Raw genomic sequence first — 15024 nt, forward strand, 5'->3', positions numbered from 1 at the left:
ACACACACACACACACACACACACACACACACTAATCACTACTTGAGAAAATGCACTGCAGACTTGCCTACAGGACAATCTTACTGGGGGCATTTTCTCGATTATGGTTTCTTCTCAGTTAATTCCAGCTTGTGTCAAGTTGACATAGAACTAGGCAGAGCAACTAGACTCTTGTCATCTCAACACACAAGCACATCACTACTCCACTAGAACCCTTCCTTTCTCATTTGACCCCAATCCAGCAAGATGACATTAAAAGACATGCAGAGTAAAACAGTACAACTTGTAAAAAAAAAAAAAAAAAAAAAAAAAAAGCCCACAGTCCTTAAAAACTGAAACACTTGGAAATTTTGTCCCTTTAAAGTATCAAAGTCTCTTTCAAAGTTCAAAGTTTCTCAGTATCACCCAAAGTTCTCCAAAATCTCCCCTAAAACTTCAAGGTCTTGCAACTGCAGGCCTCCAGTAAGATCAGAATAAGTTAAATACATTCTTATTCCACGAGGGAAGAAGAGCCAGGCCGCAGTCATAATTAGATGAAAGCAAACCCAACTCCAACAGTGTAAATTCGGCGTCGGAGATCTGGGACTCACTCAGAAACTTCTGAGTTCCTCCAGATGGCTTAGAACACCATTATATATCACACGAAGCTGGTTTCCTAGGCTCGGGCTGGTTCCTTTCTGTGCCTGCTATCGTCAGTAGTAGTTGTCCCATGCTACTGACAGCTACACAGTGTTGAGGCCTCCTCTGCAATTAGGCTACATCTTCACCTATAGATTCTCCTGTGCGTCAAGGACTCAGACCCCACCACATGGTATCAAGGCTCATGTTTTCTCCAGGACCCCTTCAGTCCTGGGGTTTTCACTACTGTTGAGGCTCTGCCTTCACCAATGGCTTCCCTTGGCCTCTCATGGTGTCAAAAGTCAAACTAGGGCTTGACACCATGACCCATTCATGCCTTCGATTCCCTTAACACCTAGATGACTATTACACTGCCAAGTTTGACAGCCAACACAAAATACAAATGTGGCTGCCTCTAGAACATATCCTCAGTGAGGAAACACTTCTCAGAAGATTTCAAAAATCCTAGCAAAACAAATGTTTCATTTTAGTAGTACTTATAACTTTCAGTTCTACATCTCTAGCTGAAAGGATATCACAGACTCTTAATACAAAATATGTAAACAGCCCTGGTAGAATCTTTGCCTCCCTCTGAAGCTTTACAACCCAGGCCTCCACTGATTGCTCCTGCTCTCAGCATTATCATCTAAGTTCCCACCATGGATCACTAACCTCACAGCACTCAATGGCTTCTCCAGATCAAACTCCCTGTCTTAGTCATAGTTTGTATTCCTCCACAAAACGTCATGACCAAGAAGCAAGTTAGGGAGGAAAGGGTTTATTTTGATGTTGCTTTTGATTGTGACTGTGCCCTAATATTATTCCCTTTTGAAGAAAGTGTTTTAGTAGAGCCCACAGTTAGACTTTGAATTATAAGTGGCCTTCAACTGCCACTGAGGCTGCACCTTCACCAATGGCCCCTCCTGGCCTCTCATAGTGCTAAGCATCAGCTGCTACCCCTTCATGTTTCAAAACCAGTACCACCTAAGTGACTCTTATACATTATCAAGCCTGGCTGCCAAAACAAGGTACAACCGTGGCTGCCTCTGGAACACAGCTTCTCTGTGCTCTCAGGAAACACTTCCCAGAAGATTTCACCTTAGTGATGCTGGTCTCTTCTTAATCACTGCTATATTGATAACCCTTATCAATAACCAAAGGATTAATCAAAATCAATCATCCCAGTAATGCAAAGGTTTTGATTTAGTAGTTCTGGTATCTTGTTAACCACAGGTGATTCTTCAGCCCCAGCTAACCAAAACCACAGAATCTTCACAATCAAAACAGCAACTGCCCTGATAATAGTATTTAATCATTCCTCCAAAATTTCTGAAGCCAGGCCTCCATCATTTACACTGTTCTCAACATTATCTTCCAAGCTCTTACAGAACACCCCCAAAGAGCTCTTAACATCCCAATGACTCTTCCAACTCAAAATTCCAAAGTCCTTCCACGGTCCTCCCAAAAACATGGCCAGGCTGTCACAGGAATACCCCACTCCCAGTACCAGCTTCTTTTAGTCAGGGTTTGTATTCCTGCACAAAACATCATGACCAAGAATCAAATTGGGGAAGAAAGTGTTTATTCAGCTTACATTTCCACATTTCTGTCCATCACCAAAGGAAGTCATGACAAGGACTCACACAGGGCAGGAACTTGGAGGCAGGAGGCCATGGAGAGGTGCTGTTTACTGACTTGCTTCCCCTGACTTGCTTTCTTATAGAACCCAGGACTACCAGCCCAGGGATGGCACCACCCACAATGGGCTGGGCCCTCCCTTCTTGATCACTAATGGAGAAAATGTCTTACAGTTGGAGCTCCTGGAGGCATTTCCTCAGGAGAGGCTCCTTTCTCTGTGATAACTCCAGCTTGTGTCAAGATGACACACAAAACCAGTCAGTACACTCCCAAAAACATGGTCAGGTCTATCACAAAAGTACCCCACAAATGTGCTACCAACTTCTACCTTATCTAGGGCTTCTATTGCTGGGATAAAATGCCATGACCATAAGCAAGTTTGGGATGATGGGGCTGATTTCATGTTACAATTCCACTCCCACTTATAAAGGCTGCTTTGGGTGAAGCAAGATTCAGATAGTTATGAAAAAAGCTGGGTCCGGGGCCATCAGAGCATCTTTAAAAGCAGACGGGACAAAATTTGAAAGACAAGACAGCAGACAGCAGCAGAGAAAGCAGCAGATGGGGGATGATACGGGTTAGAAATACTTCAAACTGGAAAAACAAACAGTGGTGGTCATGGCATATGAATAATTAAAATAAATGAAACTTTTTAAGATTACATGTCTATGCAGAGGTAGGGATGTACACATACATACACACACACACACACACACACACACACACACACACACATGAGTACAGGTGCCTGCAGAGACCAGAAGAGGGAGTCAGGTCCCATAAAGATAAAGATATAAAGTTGTGTCCTTCCCAACAGATGTTAGTGTTGAGAACTGAACTCACATCTTCTGCAAGAGCAGGACATGGCTTCAGCCACTGAGCCATCTCTCGAGCCCAATCCTTTTCTTCTGAGTAGAAAGAGTTTTTTAAGTGGAAATTGAGAGTAAATGTCTAAACTAGTGGGGCACAAGGAAAGTTATGCAGGACAGAGCAAAGAACATGTTGGCTGGGCTGACTTCAACCTGCCTCATAACAATGATTGGCAATGGGAGGGATCAGATGTAGAGTGTATGAGTATCATAGAACACTTCAAATTTGCCTTATTCACTTTATCTTGAACTAGGAGCGATTCAAAAAAAAAAATCACTGTGGGAATAATCTGCTGTCACTAATGATTGTGGTTTTGCCCTGAAATCCTCTTACTGAAGCAGAGGCAAGCTCCCTACAAAGCCAGGAATGAGGAAGCTGATTTTCATAATCACGCTCCCATGTCAGAGAGTACCTGGAGGCTCTGCCCAAGGTAAGCTTCCCTCGGGTGATTAGAAAAGATCCTGGTCCTTCGTGCAGCAACCGTGGTGATATCTAACTAGTTTTGAAATGAAAACGTGTTTTCAGGTATTTGTAAGCCAAGACAGTCAGAAGAGAGTTGCTAGGAGTTTTGTTGCTATTGTTTGGCTTCCTTTTGCTGCTAGTTTGGTTTGGTTTGGTTTGATGTTTTTACTTTGAACTTCAGCAGAATTTGAACTACCTGAAACATGAACATCGACCCGCTGTCCTGGCAGGGCAGGTCTGTAATGGAGGCTGCCCTCAGAGCTGGCTTCCCACCAGCTTCTCTTCCCTCACCACTTGTACTGTTCTTTCTGTTGTCATCTTACATTTCCCACACCTCTGAGTTGGCCCATCTCAATCCCAAAAGGCATTTTAGTCTCTGTTCTTAAAAGCCTAGTAATGCTAAGGATGTTTGCATAGACTACGGTTTTGAGGATGTGAGATAAACACAATGTTGACTTTATAATCCCCAAGTTTCTGCAAACTAGAGTGTAGGTGCTAAAATGGAGGAGCACACAGATTAATTAATTAATTAATTAATTAATTAATTAAAAACCTAGTTATATTTTGGGGTGGGGGAGACATCTACCAGACCAACACCAATCCTTCTCCAAACAGTTCATAAAATCAAAAAAAAAAAAAGAAAAAGAAAAAGAAGCCGGGCGTGGTGGCGCACACCTGTAATCCCAGCACTCGGGAGGCAGAGGCAGGCGGATTTCTGAGTTTGAGGCCAGCCTGATCTACATAGTGAGTTCCAGGACAGCCAGGGCTATACAGAGAAACCCTGTCTCGAAAAACAAAAAAAAAAAAAAAAAAAAAAAAGGAAAGAAAGAAAAAGAATACTGCCAAACTCACAGTAAGGTTAGTTTTACCCTGATTATCAAAAACAGATAAAAACACAACAAAAATAAAAAGTTATTGGCCATAATCCTGGGTGGGCCTCTTCCTCTTTCCTGGAGATAATGAATTTTTTCAACAAAACAAATTGCAAACCAATTTTAAAATATATATCAAAAGATCATCATGATCAAGTTGGTTTTTATTTTAGAGATACAGGTTCAACATGTAAATCAATAACTATAACCCAATCGCATATACTCAGAAATCACATGACCTTAATATATAAAAGGCCTTTGATAAAATCCACTATCTCTTCATGATAAAAGTCCTGAAAAACTGTAAAGAGAAGGAACATATTTCAATATTCAGTGGCTGGGCAGGGAGACAAAGACAGGACTTTAGGATTCCTGGGCAAAGGACTGAAGAAGGAGAGGCAGGGATATAGCTGCCATGCCAGGAAAGGAGTAGATGCCATGCTGAGAAGTGCTGGAAAGAGAACACAGCTGTCATGTAGGTGCTGGGGAACTTAACCACGGAGGGCTGCAGTTCTGGGTCCTGGGCAACCAAGATGGAATGTAGGTTTTAGTCAGTAATAACTTGGGAATATTGGAGGGGACGTTTGGAAGTGTCCCAGCTTGTGTGTGTGTGTGTGTGTGTGTGTGTGTGTGTGTGTGTGTGTGTGTGTGTGTGTGTGCAATAATGGGGGAAATGAAAGCATTTCCTCTAAAATTCAGGACCTAAAAATAGGTTTCGATTTTCCCCACTCTCACGCAGTCTAATACTGGAAGTCTTGGCTAGAGCAATAAGACAACAGCAAATCAAAGGTACACAAATAGGAAACAGTAGAACCAAGGTATCCTTCTTTGCAAATGATACATGTTGGCATTCCTTCTAGGCTCCACCCAACAGTTACCTGGCAACAGCCAGCTAGGCCTGGCTTGCTATAAAAGGTACTGGTTAGCACCGCCTCGATCTCTCTGCCCCTTTTCTCTCTCTGACGCTCTGAGCCCCTTCACTCTTGCTGAGCCCTTCCCTCTCTCCCCTTCCCCCCTCTCCCTTCTCCCCTCTGTTTCCACATAATCCTGGGTGGGCCTCTTCTCTCCTCTGTCTCCTCCCTTTCTCTGCCTCTACTCCCTTCTTAACTCCCTTCCCATGTCCCCTAATAAACTCTATTCTTCACTAGACCTGTCCTATAGCCAGTGCCCACTGAAGCACCCCTCCCACCGCACCACACCATGCTCTACAAAACATATCCTTGGCTTTTTTTAAAAAAAACACAGCAATGGAATTCTCTGAAAGACTCCACTATTACTGCTGATAAACATTTGCAACAAAGTTGCCAGAGACAAAATTAATGTATTAACATATTCAAGATGATCACCATCAAAATTTTAATGTTATTTATCACAGAAATAGAAAAAAAACTTAAAATTAATTTGGAAGCACAAAAGGCCTCTGATAGCTATAACAATCGTCAAGAAAATAAATCAAAAATAAAATAAACAAGGCATGAAAAAAAACGTATCTATTTCAAGTTACATTATTATTAAGCTATAGTATAAAACCAACATAGTACTGGACCAAAAACAAGTATTTTGATCACTAGAATAGAAAATTCAAACATAAATCCAGGTAGCTACAGGAACCTGGTTTTAGACAATGTTGCCAAAAATGCGCATTGGAGAAAAGTCATCATGCTCTTTAACAAATGGTGCGGAGAAAATTGGATATTACATGTAGAAGACTGAAACTAGATCCTCATGTCTCAGCCTGAACACAAGTGCTCATGCACAAATACACACATATAAATACACAACTCTAAGCAAAAGGCTTAATACCTAGAATTTTGAAACTAGTACAGACAAAACTAGGGAAAGCATTTCAAAACATACATCATACATACAGACAAAGACTTCCTCATAGGATTGCAGTTGCTCAGGGTGTAAGACAAACAATTAACAAATGGGTTTGCATAAAATTAAGACTGCTACATCCACTCCAGTACTGACCCGTGTGATAGGCCAAAAGCCTGGACGCAGTCCAGAGGCAAAAAGTTCACGGAAACTTAGTCTCCTGGAACCGTGGCATGGGTCTGTGTGCTCTCTTTCAGTATTATTTTATTATAGGTGCCTCCAAGCAATGACTTGCCAAATACCTAAGCAAAATCGAACTTTGCTTCCTGGCCTTCACCAATGCCCTAGGTAGTCCTTGAGCCGACGCTGGACTTGGAATTCAGTAAGAATGTTGCCTATTTATTCAGTGACATTCAGAATTGCCTCTAGTATTGTAAGAGAGATAGTGGAAGAAATCAGACATTACTATCTACTACATACAGTTAGAAATCTCAGGGCAAGCTTAGCAAAGTAAGTTTAGAACTCTTATTATAGTTATGTATGGCAGACTACATTACTTATTAGTAGAAAGTCCCCCCACACTATCACTTAGAATAAAAGCCAAGTTGCTCCCATATACAGGAATTTACAATGGTTTAGGAAGTAGATCTGGCTGTGGTTTTAGAGTATTACATTATTCATGAGAAGGTTAGCTAGAACGGAACTCCCTAATTAGAACCATGACTTGGGTGTGAAAGTCCTTGCCCCGGGAGTGTAAAGACCTCACACCTGGCTTCTAAGACTATAGCTGACCTTAGATAGAGCTGACTTTGTCTCANTTGTTTTATCGCCCAGTTCCTGCCAGTCTTTGTGTTTGCATTCCTCTGTTTTGTGTAAGAGTCATTAAGCATCCGGTAACCATATTGTACCTTGCCGATGTGTCACCTAACTTCCCTATTTTCTCCTGTAAAAAAGTTTGATGCTCGATTTGACATGACATTCAGATACAGCACACTCCCTTGTGTCCGCATCTTTCTGTCACCCCCTTCTCACCAACTCTTTGCCCACCTGTCCAGAACCCTGATTTCTCCCGCGGATTGAGAGGGGCCCAACTTAGCCTGGTCCATGGCATAAGACTGCTGTTATACCAAAAGAAACTGTCAATTGACTGAAGAAGCAGCTCACAGAACAGGATAAAATCTTTGCCATTTGACTGAGGATTAATATCTGGAAATACACAAAGAACCAAGAAAGCAGACGACACAAAGGGTGAGCATAAAAACTGAACAAGGATAAAAGAAGAAACATAAACAGCTGGTGGATATTGTTTCAAAGTTTCCAACATCCTTAGCCATTAGAAAATTCTAATCAAAACTTTGAGATTCCCTGTCACCAAATCAGAAAAATTAACATTAAAGGAAAAAGACAACAAATGTTGACTACAGGAATGTATATTGTTGTAGCCATTATGGAAATAAATGTAGGATTTCCTCAAAGAAAACCTCCTAAGCACACTATATCTCTGTTTATTGCTGCTTTATTCAAAATATCAAGGAAATGGAATATGCTTAGATGTCCATAAGCAGATGCATGGGTAAGGAAAACATGGGCCATATACAGTATGGAATTTCATTCACTCAGAAAGAAATATTAAATTATGAAATTTGTAGGAAGATATATTGATCTGGAAAATATATTAAAAGTGGTAACTCAAGCTCTGAAAGACAAGCATCACATCTCCTTTATATGTTTTTATCTTTGAATGTCTGTGTATGTGTGAAGAAATGATAAGAGATTAGAAAGGGTCACACAGAGGTAGAGAAGGGTCTTTAGGGAGAGGGGCAGGAGGATGGTAACACACTGATAAAGTTGAAGTGGAAAGGGGAATGCTGGGCAGTGGGAGAGTTTAAATGGGGATGGAGAGACAATGGATACTGGGGCATGGAGGAAGGTCAAATCAAAGTAATCATGCATGAAATACCTGTTACCTTGTAAGCTACTTAAAGAATAAAACAAAATATAACAAAAATGTTTTATGCCTAGGCATCGTGGAATACACCTATAGTCTTAGCATTCACTGTGAGGCAGGGGGATAATGATCTGAAGTCCAGCATGGGCTATATATCAAGACCCTATCTCAGCATAAACAAAACAAGATCTGGTTAGATAGCTCAGAGGTCAAGCTGTTTGCTGCCAGGACTGATGACCTGGGTTCAAGCCCCAGTACCCACACAGTAGAAACAGAGAATCAACTGCCGCAGATTTTCCTTTGACATCTGCATGCACCATGGCGCGCGTGCACACACACACACACACACACACACACACACACACACACACTCACACGCACATGCATACATACACACTGACAGACAGACAGACATCAGAGACAGAGAGCATTAATGCTGAAATTTTAAATAACAGATACATCCACTCTACTAAAACTTATTATAACCCCTATCTCTCTAATGCTTGAGTCCATGTCCCGAATGTGTCACAACCTTCTAAATTTTGTCCTTAATATTCACCATAATTTAGCCAGATGGGAGATACTCGAGGTGGTCACAGAGAACATAAGGTTTTCGTTGAACTGCAAAATCAGAAGGTACTATAACTAGACCATATCATTTGTTTGGCTACAAAATTATATTCTTTCCAATTCCATGTTATCTTGACATTCTGTTCTGAGTAGAGTACCACAGGAGACCTGAAATAAGGGTGATAGTAATCCTCAGTCCCCAGTACATCCCTGGGAGTCCTGGATCTTCATTCTTTTATTCTGCACATTTGTGACAGATAAATGAGATCATGGGGCATTTCAAGATTATATTTATATGACTTCAAAAAGTCACCTCTACTTTTATACCTATCTCAGAAAAGCAAGCACCTGCAATGGTCTCAATCTTTGCATCTTTGTTCTATAACTTTATGTTGATGCCCAGTTCCTAAGATGAAATTAGGAGATGGGGTAGAGAATTGATCATGAGGGAGGAGACTTGCTAAGCAGGATTAGAGACATCCCTTGCACCTTCCACTATTTGATGACACAAGTAGAAGTTATTTTATGTGAGCAACATATCCTTACCATACACTAGTACTTCGTTCAGTATTGAACTCCGTGGCAGCCAGAACTTTGAGTAATCAATGTGTAGTCTATGAATTTTTGCAAAGCTATTCCGTTTAGGATGTTTTGTAATATAAACAATACCACTTTATAATTATTGTGCCCATTGTGTCTAAAGCTGTCTGGAAGCATTCTGTTTAAAGTAAGAAAGATGGGGATGGAAAACTGGCTCAACAATTAAGAGCATTTGTTCTTCCAGAAGACTTTGGTCTGGTTCCCAGAACCTACATGGTGACTCAAAACCATCTGTAACTCCAGTTCGAGGAGATTCAACACCTTCTCCCAGCTTCTTTTGGTACAAGGCACATGCATAGTACATATGTATGTATTCAGGCAACACATATACATAAAATTTAAAAGCCTAAGGCAGAAAGATAAACAGCTTCAGTTTTAACATTCACTTTGTTTAAAATCTTTGGTTGTTTAAATACAACAAGCATAAACCCAACTGCCCATCATGCAACTTTATAATTCAGAACATGATTACTGACCAGTTATTCTTCCATTCTTTATTCCACCTGAGTAGAGTTCCCGTATCATTCTGGATTCTCCAATTTAAACCTCTTAATTTTGAATCTTGTCAGTTAAACCAACCCCTGTTTTGTCTCTTGATTAGCAATACTAAATAAGGCCGTAGGCTATCTTGGCATAGCTCAGCATTGTAAGAATCCAAGAGGCCAGTAAAGCCATTGAGCATCTTAAGGGGGTTAGTGCAGAAAAGAAAGTAGTGCCTGGCTGTTCTTTCATCTGACCACAACCTGGCATAAGATCTTGGTCAACTTGTAGCACAGTAAGAACCCCTAGCATGTAGCCCCCAAACCAATCATTTTTCAACTACACCCAAATGAAAAACTGACTAAGAAAGTAATTTTGAAGTTACAGTTTAACTACTACAAGAAATAATCAAGTGACAATAAAATTTTCCCATCAACATTTAACATGTCTCAAAACACAGTGGACATCAGTAGAAGTGATTATTATGTGAATCTAAGCAATAAAAGATGTTTGTTTTTAAACTCTGAATTCTAGCCTTTTATGGTCCCTAACACACCCTAGATTACTAAGCATGCATAAAAATCACATGACATTGTAGAAGTTGGGGGCTTTGGAGAGAAGGGACAGCATATAAAACCATCTTAGGAATTCTGAAAAGGATGTTTGCATTTCTCATACCGAAAATGATGATCCATGGAACTCTCAAAGCTGATGTTTCTACAACTTGAGCCAGTGTTACAAAGAAGTCCTTGAACAAAAGGAAGAACGCCCCGGCTGGGCAGATCCCGAGCTTGCAAGTAACCTGGTCATAAACACAAGGAGAGAAATTAGTTCTGACAACTATTGTCCAAAGTAGGGTGCTGTATACAATGACCCTGGCTCCCTGTCAAACCATGTATAATAAACATGCTGAGCTTCTGTCGGAGCAGTTGCTTCTCCACTAGGAGACCAGTGCACCAGAACCTAACTTTTCTGTGTTCATGTGTTTGTCCTTTCTTTATTCTCTTGCTGTCCCAGTTAGGTCAGTCCTGGAGCCATGCAGAATACAGAAGATGATGCCCAAACAGGGTCATGAACAGTAGACAATGGCTATGGGGAACTCTCAAGGATTAGAAAAAAAGAGGGAATGCTTTCATGAGAAGCACACTAATAAAATAAAGAATTAAGGGTAACTGAACAAATAAAGGAATGCAAGGAAGAACATTTCAACATAGGCAGTTATATATGAATGAGAAGAATCTATAGCTATGCAGTTATATGTTAACAGGTAGAATCTAAAGATATCTGTTACATGTTAATATTTACAGAGAGATTCTTGGAACAAGTGAAATTGAGAAATGGGTAGTTTTGTGTTGCTGGTTTGGATATTTGGTGAAACCATGGAATGGGGTGGAGACTTCATTGGTTCTAGGGCTGTGTTATGGAAGTGTGCCCTTGGCAGCATGGATGTGGCCCAATTACATTGGCACATCCTAAAAAAGTAAAAAGACTTATGACCAGGTTATTTCTCCAGCTAATACTGCAAAATGTATTCTCACCTAGCTAGAACCTTCAATCCTAAGCTTACTAAGGCATTCCTTTTGCTTTTGTTGGGCATAGCAGCTGATAGGATCCTTCGGAAGACAGCTACAGTGAATTCATATACATAAATAGATCTTTAAAAAGGGGGGGATAGGGGAATGTGGGGAGCAAGTAACATCCTGAATGAATGTGTGTTGCCTGACATAGATACAGCCATGTCAAGGACCCCAGTGACTCAGCTCCATGGAAATAGCAACACCTTCCCCAGGTGAAGCTCAGACAGATGGCAAAGCCTTCTAATTTGTATGTGGATATAGAAAGAGTCCACCATAGCTTTCCCCCTGGAGGTTTATGGCATAGAGACAACTTCCCTACAGACCCTCATCCTATTGAGATTAGCTAAACCTGCCTCCTTGTTCAGGTATATATAATAAGCATACTTACTTATCTGTATGTAATAAACCTATCTCCATCATTCGGCTGTGTATAATAACCCTGCCTGCTGATCAGCTGTATGCAATAACCTACACCCCTTTTCAACTGCATATAACAAAATGCTGCACTTTGAGGGTGATACAGCTTCTCCCAGACAACCCAATTCCAAATTTTCTGCATTTGTGTGTAATATTTCTTCACCCCTTGCTGCCCCTACTTACAGTTCCAGGATCCAAGCCATGCAAAGACACAACAGGATATCTGTTCTACACTCCATAATGTTATGTTATTTACCATGTTATTAACTGAAAAGGTATCTGAGGCACACCCTCCTTGGCAAATGATATAACTCTCACTGTATTTAACCATCTTCCCTCACCAGATAGTAGTCACTCTTCTTTTACATAGCCAAGCCGCTTGGCACAGCTCTCTACAAATCAACCATGAGTAGGAAAAATAAAATGAATACTTTTAAGTTTGGGTAAAGGCTTTCAGACAGAATCCAGCTTGTACTATTAAACATTTACATGAAATTTCTAAACATCATATAGCACAAAATATATTTACTATATTGAATAATATCAAAACTTTTCAGGAATCTGGCATGATGGTCCACACCTTTAATCCTGCACTGGGGAAGCAGAAGCAGGCAGATCTCTGGAATGTGAGGTCAACCTGATCTACAGAGTGAGCTTCAGGGCAGCCAGGGCTACACAAACAGACCAAGTCTCAGAAGAAAAAGAAGACAGTGAAGGAGAAGGAGGAGAAGGAGAAGAAGACAACTAAAACAAGGAAGAGGAGGGAGGCATGGAGAGGGGGCAAAAGGGAAACAAGGAAGAAAAGAAGGAAGGAAGGAAGGAAGGAAGGAAGGAAGGAAGGAAGGAAGGAAGGAAGGAAGAAAGGAAGAAAGGAAGAAAGGAAGAAAGGAAGAAAGGAAGAAAGGAAGAAAGGAAGGGAACAGAAGGAGGGGGAAAGGGGAGGGAGGGAAGGAAAGAAGCAAGGGAAGTCTTTCAGAAAATAGTCCTATAATGAGCCAACATTTTAATCAATAAAGTGCTGGTAAAACATGCCCCAACCCTATCTGCCCTTTCTTTGCACAAGTGGATAGTGCTTGGAGATAATGACAATGATAGGGAAGCTCCTGATCGATGTGCTAATTCATAAAATCCAGGGAACAGCTTCCTCCTGTTTGAATCTAGGAAATGATCTCCTTCATCTGAACTTGAAGATCCACTATGCCAAGAATTTAGCACAATGGTTTTCACACAGAAGATATTCACTGAATATTTGATGACTTCATGAATAAACAAACAAAGATGAGTAGATGATAGCTGAAAAAATAAATGTGTTTAAATAAATGCTTCAAGAAAGGTAAAATTCTTAGCAAACACAAGGCACAAGGTCCTAGAGAAAACTAGAGTGAGAAGCGAGAAATTAAAGACACATCTCTCTAGATGGCTGTAACCCTTCTTGGGAATGCACCCAGAATAGAGGCCACCCAGTGGGCGTTTGATGGATTGGAGTTTGAAGTCTCCAACCTTGAGTACACTTGCTCAAGTCCCATATGATACTTCTCTCACTGTGTCATATCTTGTTCTAATAGGCCATCCTGCTAGAGTGTTCTTTGAGGGAATAAAAGATCCCCAGATATCTATTTGTTGAATAAATAAATAAATAACATATTAAAATCCTGAAAAAGATTTTCAGCTCTTCCTAACTGAAATTACAATACCCTAGCTTCATCATTTTCAGTACCATTCTCGTAAACACATAGGAGTCATTGGACCCATGGCCTTTTCAGTATGCAAAACCTAAATATTACTGACAACCTACTACAGATAAACATTTAATAATCACTTTTCTGTGGGAAGCTGATACAGTAAAACAAACCACGCATTTCAAGTGACATAGTCAAAATAAAACAGTGTCACCATTTCTCAAGAGGTATGGCTGGCTACTGAGCTGTCAAATCCGACAGACAAAGTGCTCAGCATGGTCATGCTGCTAGAGGAATGGACATTATTGTAAGTTTATTAGTGAATGTCCTTCATCACAGTCTCTACCTCCAACATTTTTGTCACTATCGTGCCCTGTTAAAATGAAAGGTGTCTCCTTTACCTCTGCTTCTAGTTCTTCCTAAATGAATAAAGGTTTACACATCCAAGCCCAGGTCATTTGAGCTTAGGTGAAAGGATACATCTATTTGCTAGATTGAGCAAACATCTATAGATGTCATTCTTAAGCAATAAAGAAACCTGAGTTGCCTCTTCCTGGCACATTCCTCAAGTATGTTGTTGTTGTCTTAATTGAGCCCTAGTCATCTACCCCACTGTCAATAAAGAACAGAGGAAAGTGAGGTTGTTTTTTCTTTGGACATTTCTAATTTACAAGCTTCCCATGGAAAAGTGATTATTATACTGTATTTAAACCAGAGACCTGGGAGGTGAGACACTCTCAGGACTCGATGGGGATGACGTTATCCAAAATACCCAACATTAGGGAAAGGGAACCCAAAGAGTCTACCTCCAGTAGACAGACAGGACCTCAAGTGGGAGCACAGGGCTACTAACCCACAGTCAAAATTCCTGAACCCGAATTGTTCCTGTCTAAAAGAACTGCAGGAACAAAAATGGAGTCTGAACGAAAGTCTGGTCTAACTTGGGATCCATCTCCTGGGGGTACACCAAGGCCTGACACTATTACTGATGCTATGATGTACTTAAAGATAGGAACCCGGCATGGCTGTCCTCTGAGAGGCCCTACAGCAGCTGGCTGAGACAGATGCAGATACTTATACCCAACCATTGGACTAAAGTCAGAGACCCTTTGGTTGAATTAGGGGAAGGATTGAAGAAGCTGAAAGGGATAGCGACCCAATAGGAAGACCAGCAATGTCAACTAACCCATACCCCAGGGAGCTCCCAGAGACTGTGCCACCAACCAGAAGCATACACAGGCTGCTATGAAGCCCCTAGAATATATGTAGCAGAGGTCTGCCTGGTCTGGTGTCAGTGGAAGAAGATGTGCTTAATTCTTGAGAGCCTTGAGACCCCAAGGGGGTTGGGGGGTTCCTGATGGAGGGATAGCACCCTCTCAGAGGCAAGGGGGAGGAGGAATGGGATGAGGAACTTCGGGAGGGGGTACTGGGGGGCAATGACTGGAATGTAAATAAATAAAATAATTTTTAAAAAA

At 41.0% G+C, this 15024-nt stretch overlaps 1 protein-coding gene across 1 annotated transcript in view; it reads right to left on the reverse strand.

The window, feature by feature from the left end:
- The window catches only part of Abca13 (ATP binding cassette subfamily A member 13), a 433105-nt gene that overhangs the window by 392242 nt on the left and 25839 nt on the right, over positions 1 to 15024 (reverse strand). The window contains exon 4 of the mRNA XM_021210848.2: positions 10555 to 10678. Coding sequence (XP_021066507.1) covers positions 10555 to 10678 — 124 coding nt within the window. The remainder of the gene's footprint in view (positions 1 to 10554; positions 10679 to 15024) is intronic.

Source organism: Mus pahari, chromosome 13 (genome assembly GCF_900095145.1).
Source record: "Mus pahari chromosome 13, PAHARI_EIJ_v1.1, whole genome shotgun sequence".
NCBI classification, from domain to species: domain Eukaryota; kingdom Metazoa; phylum Chordata; class Mammalia; order Rodentia; family Muridae; genus Mus; species Mus pahari.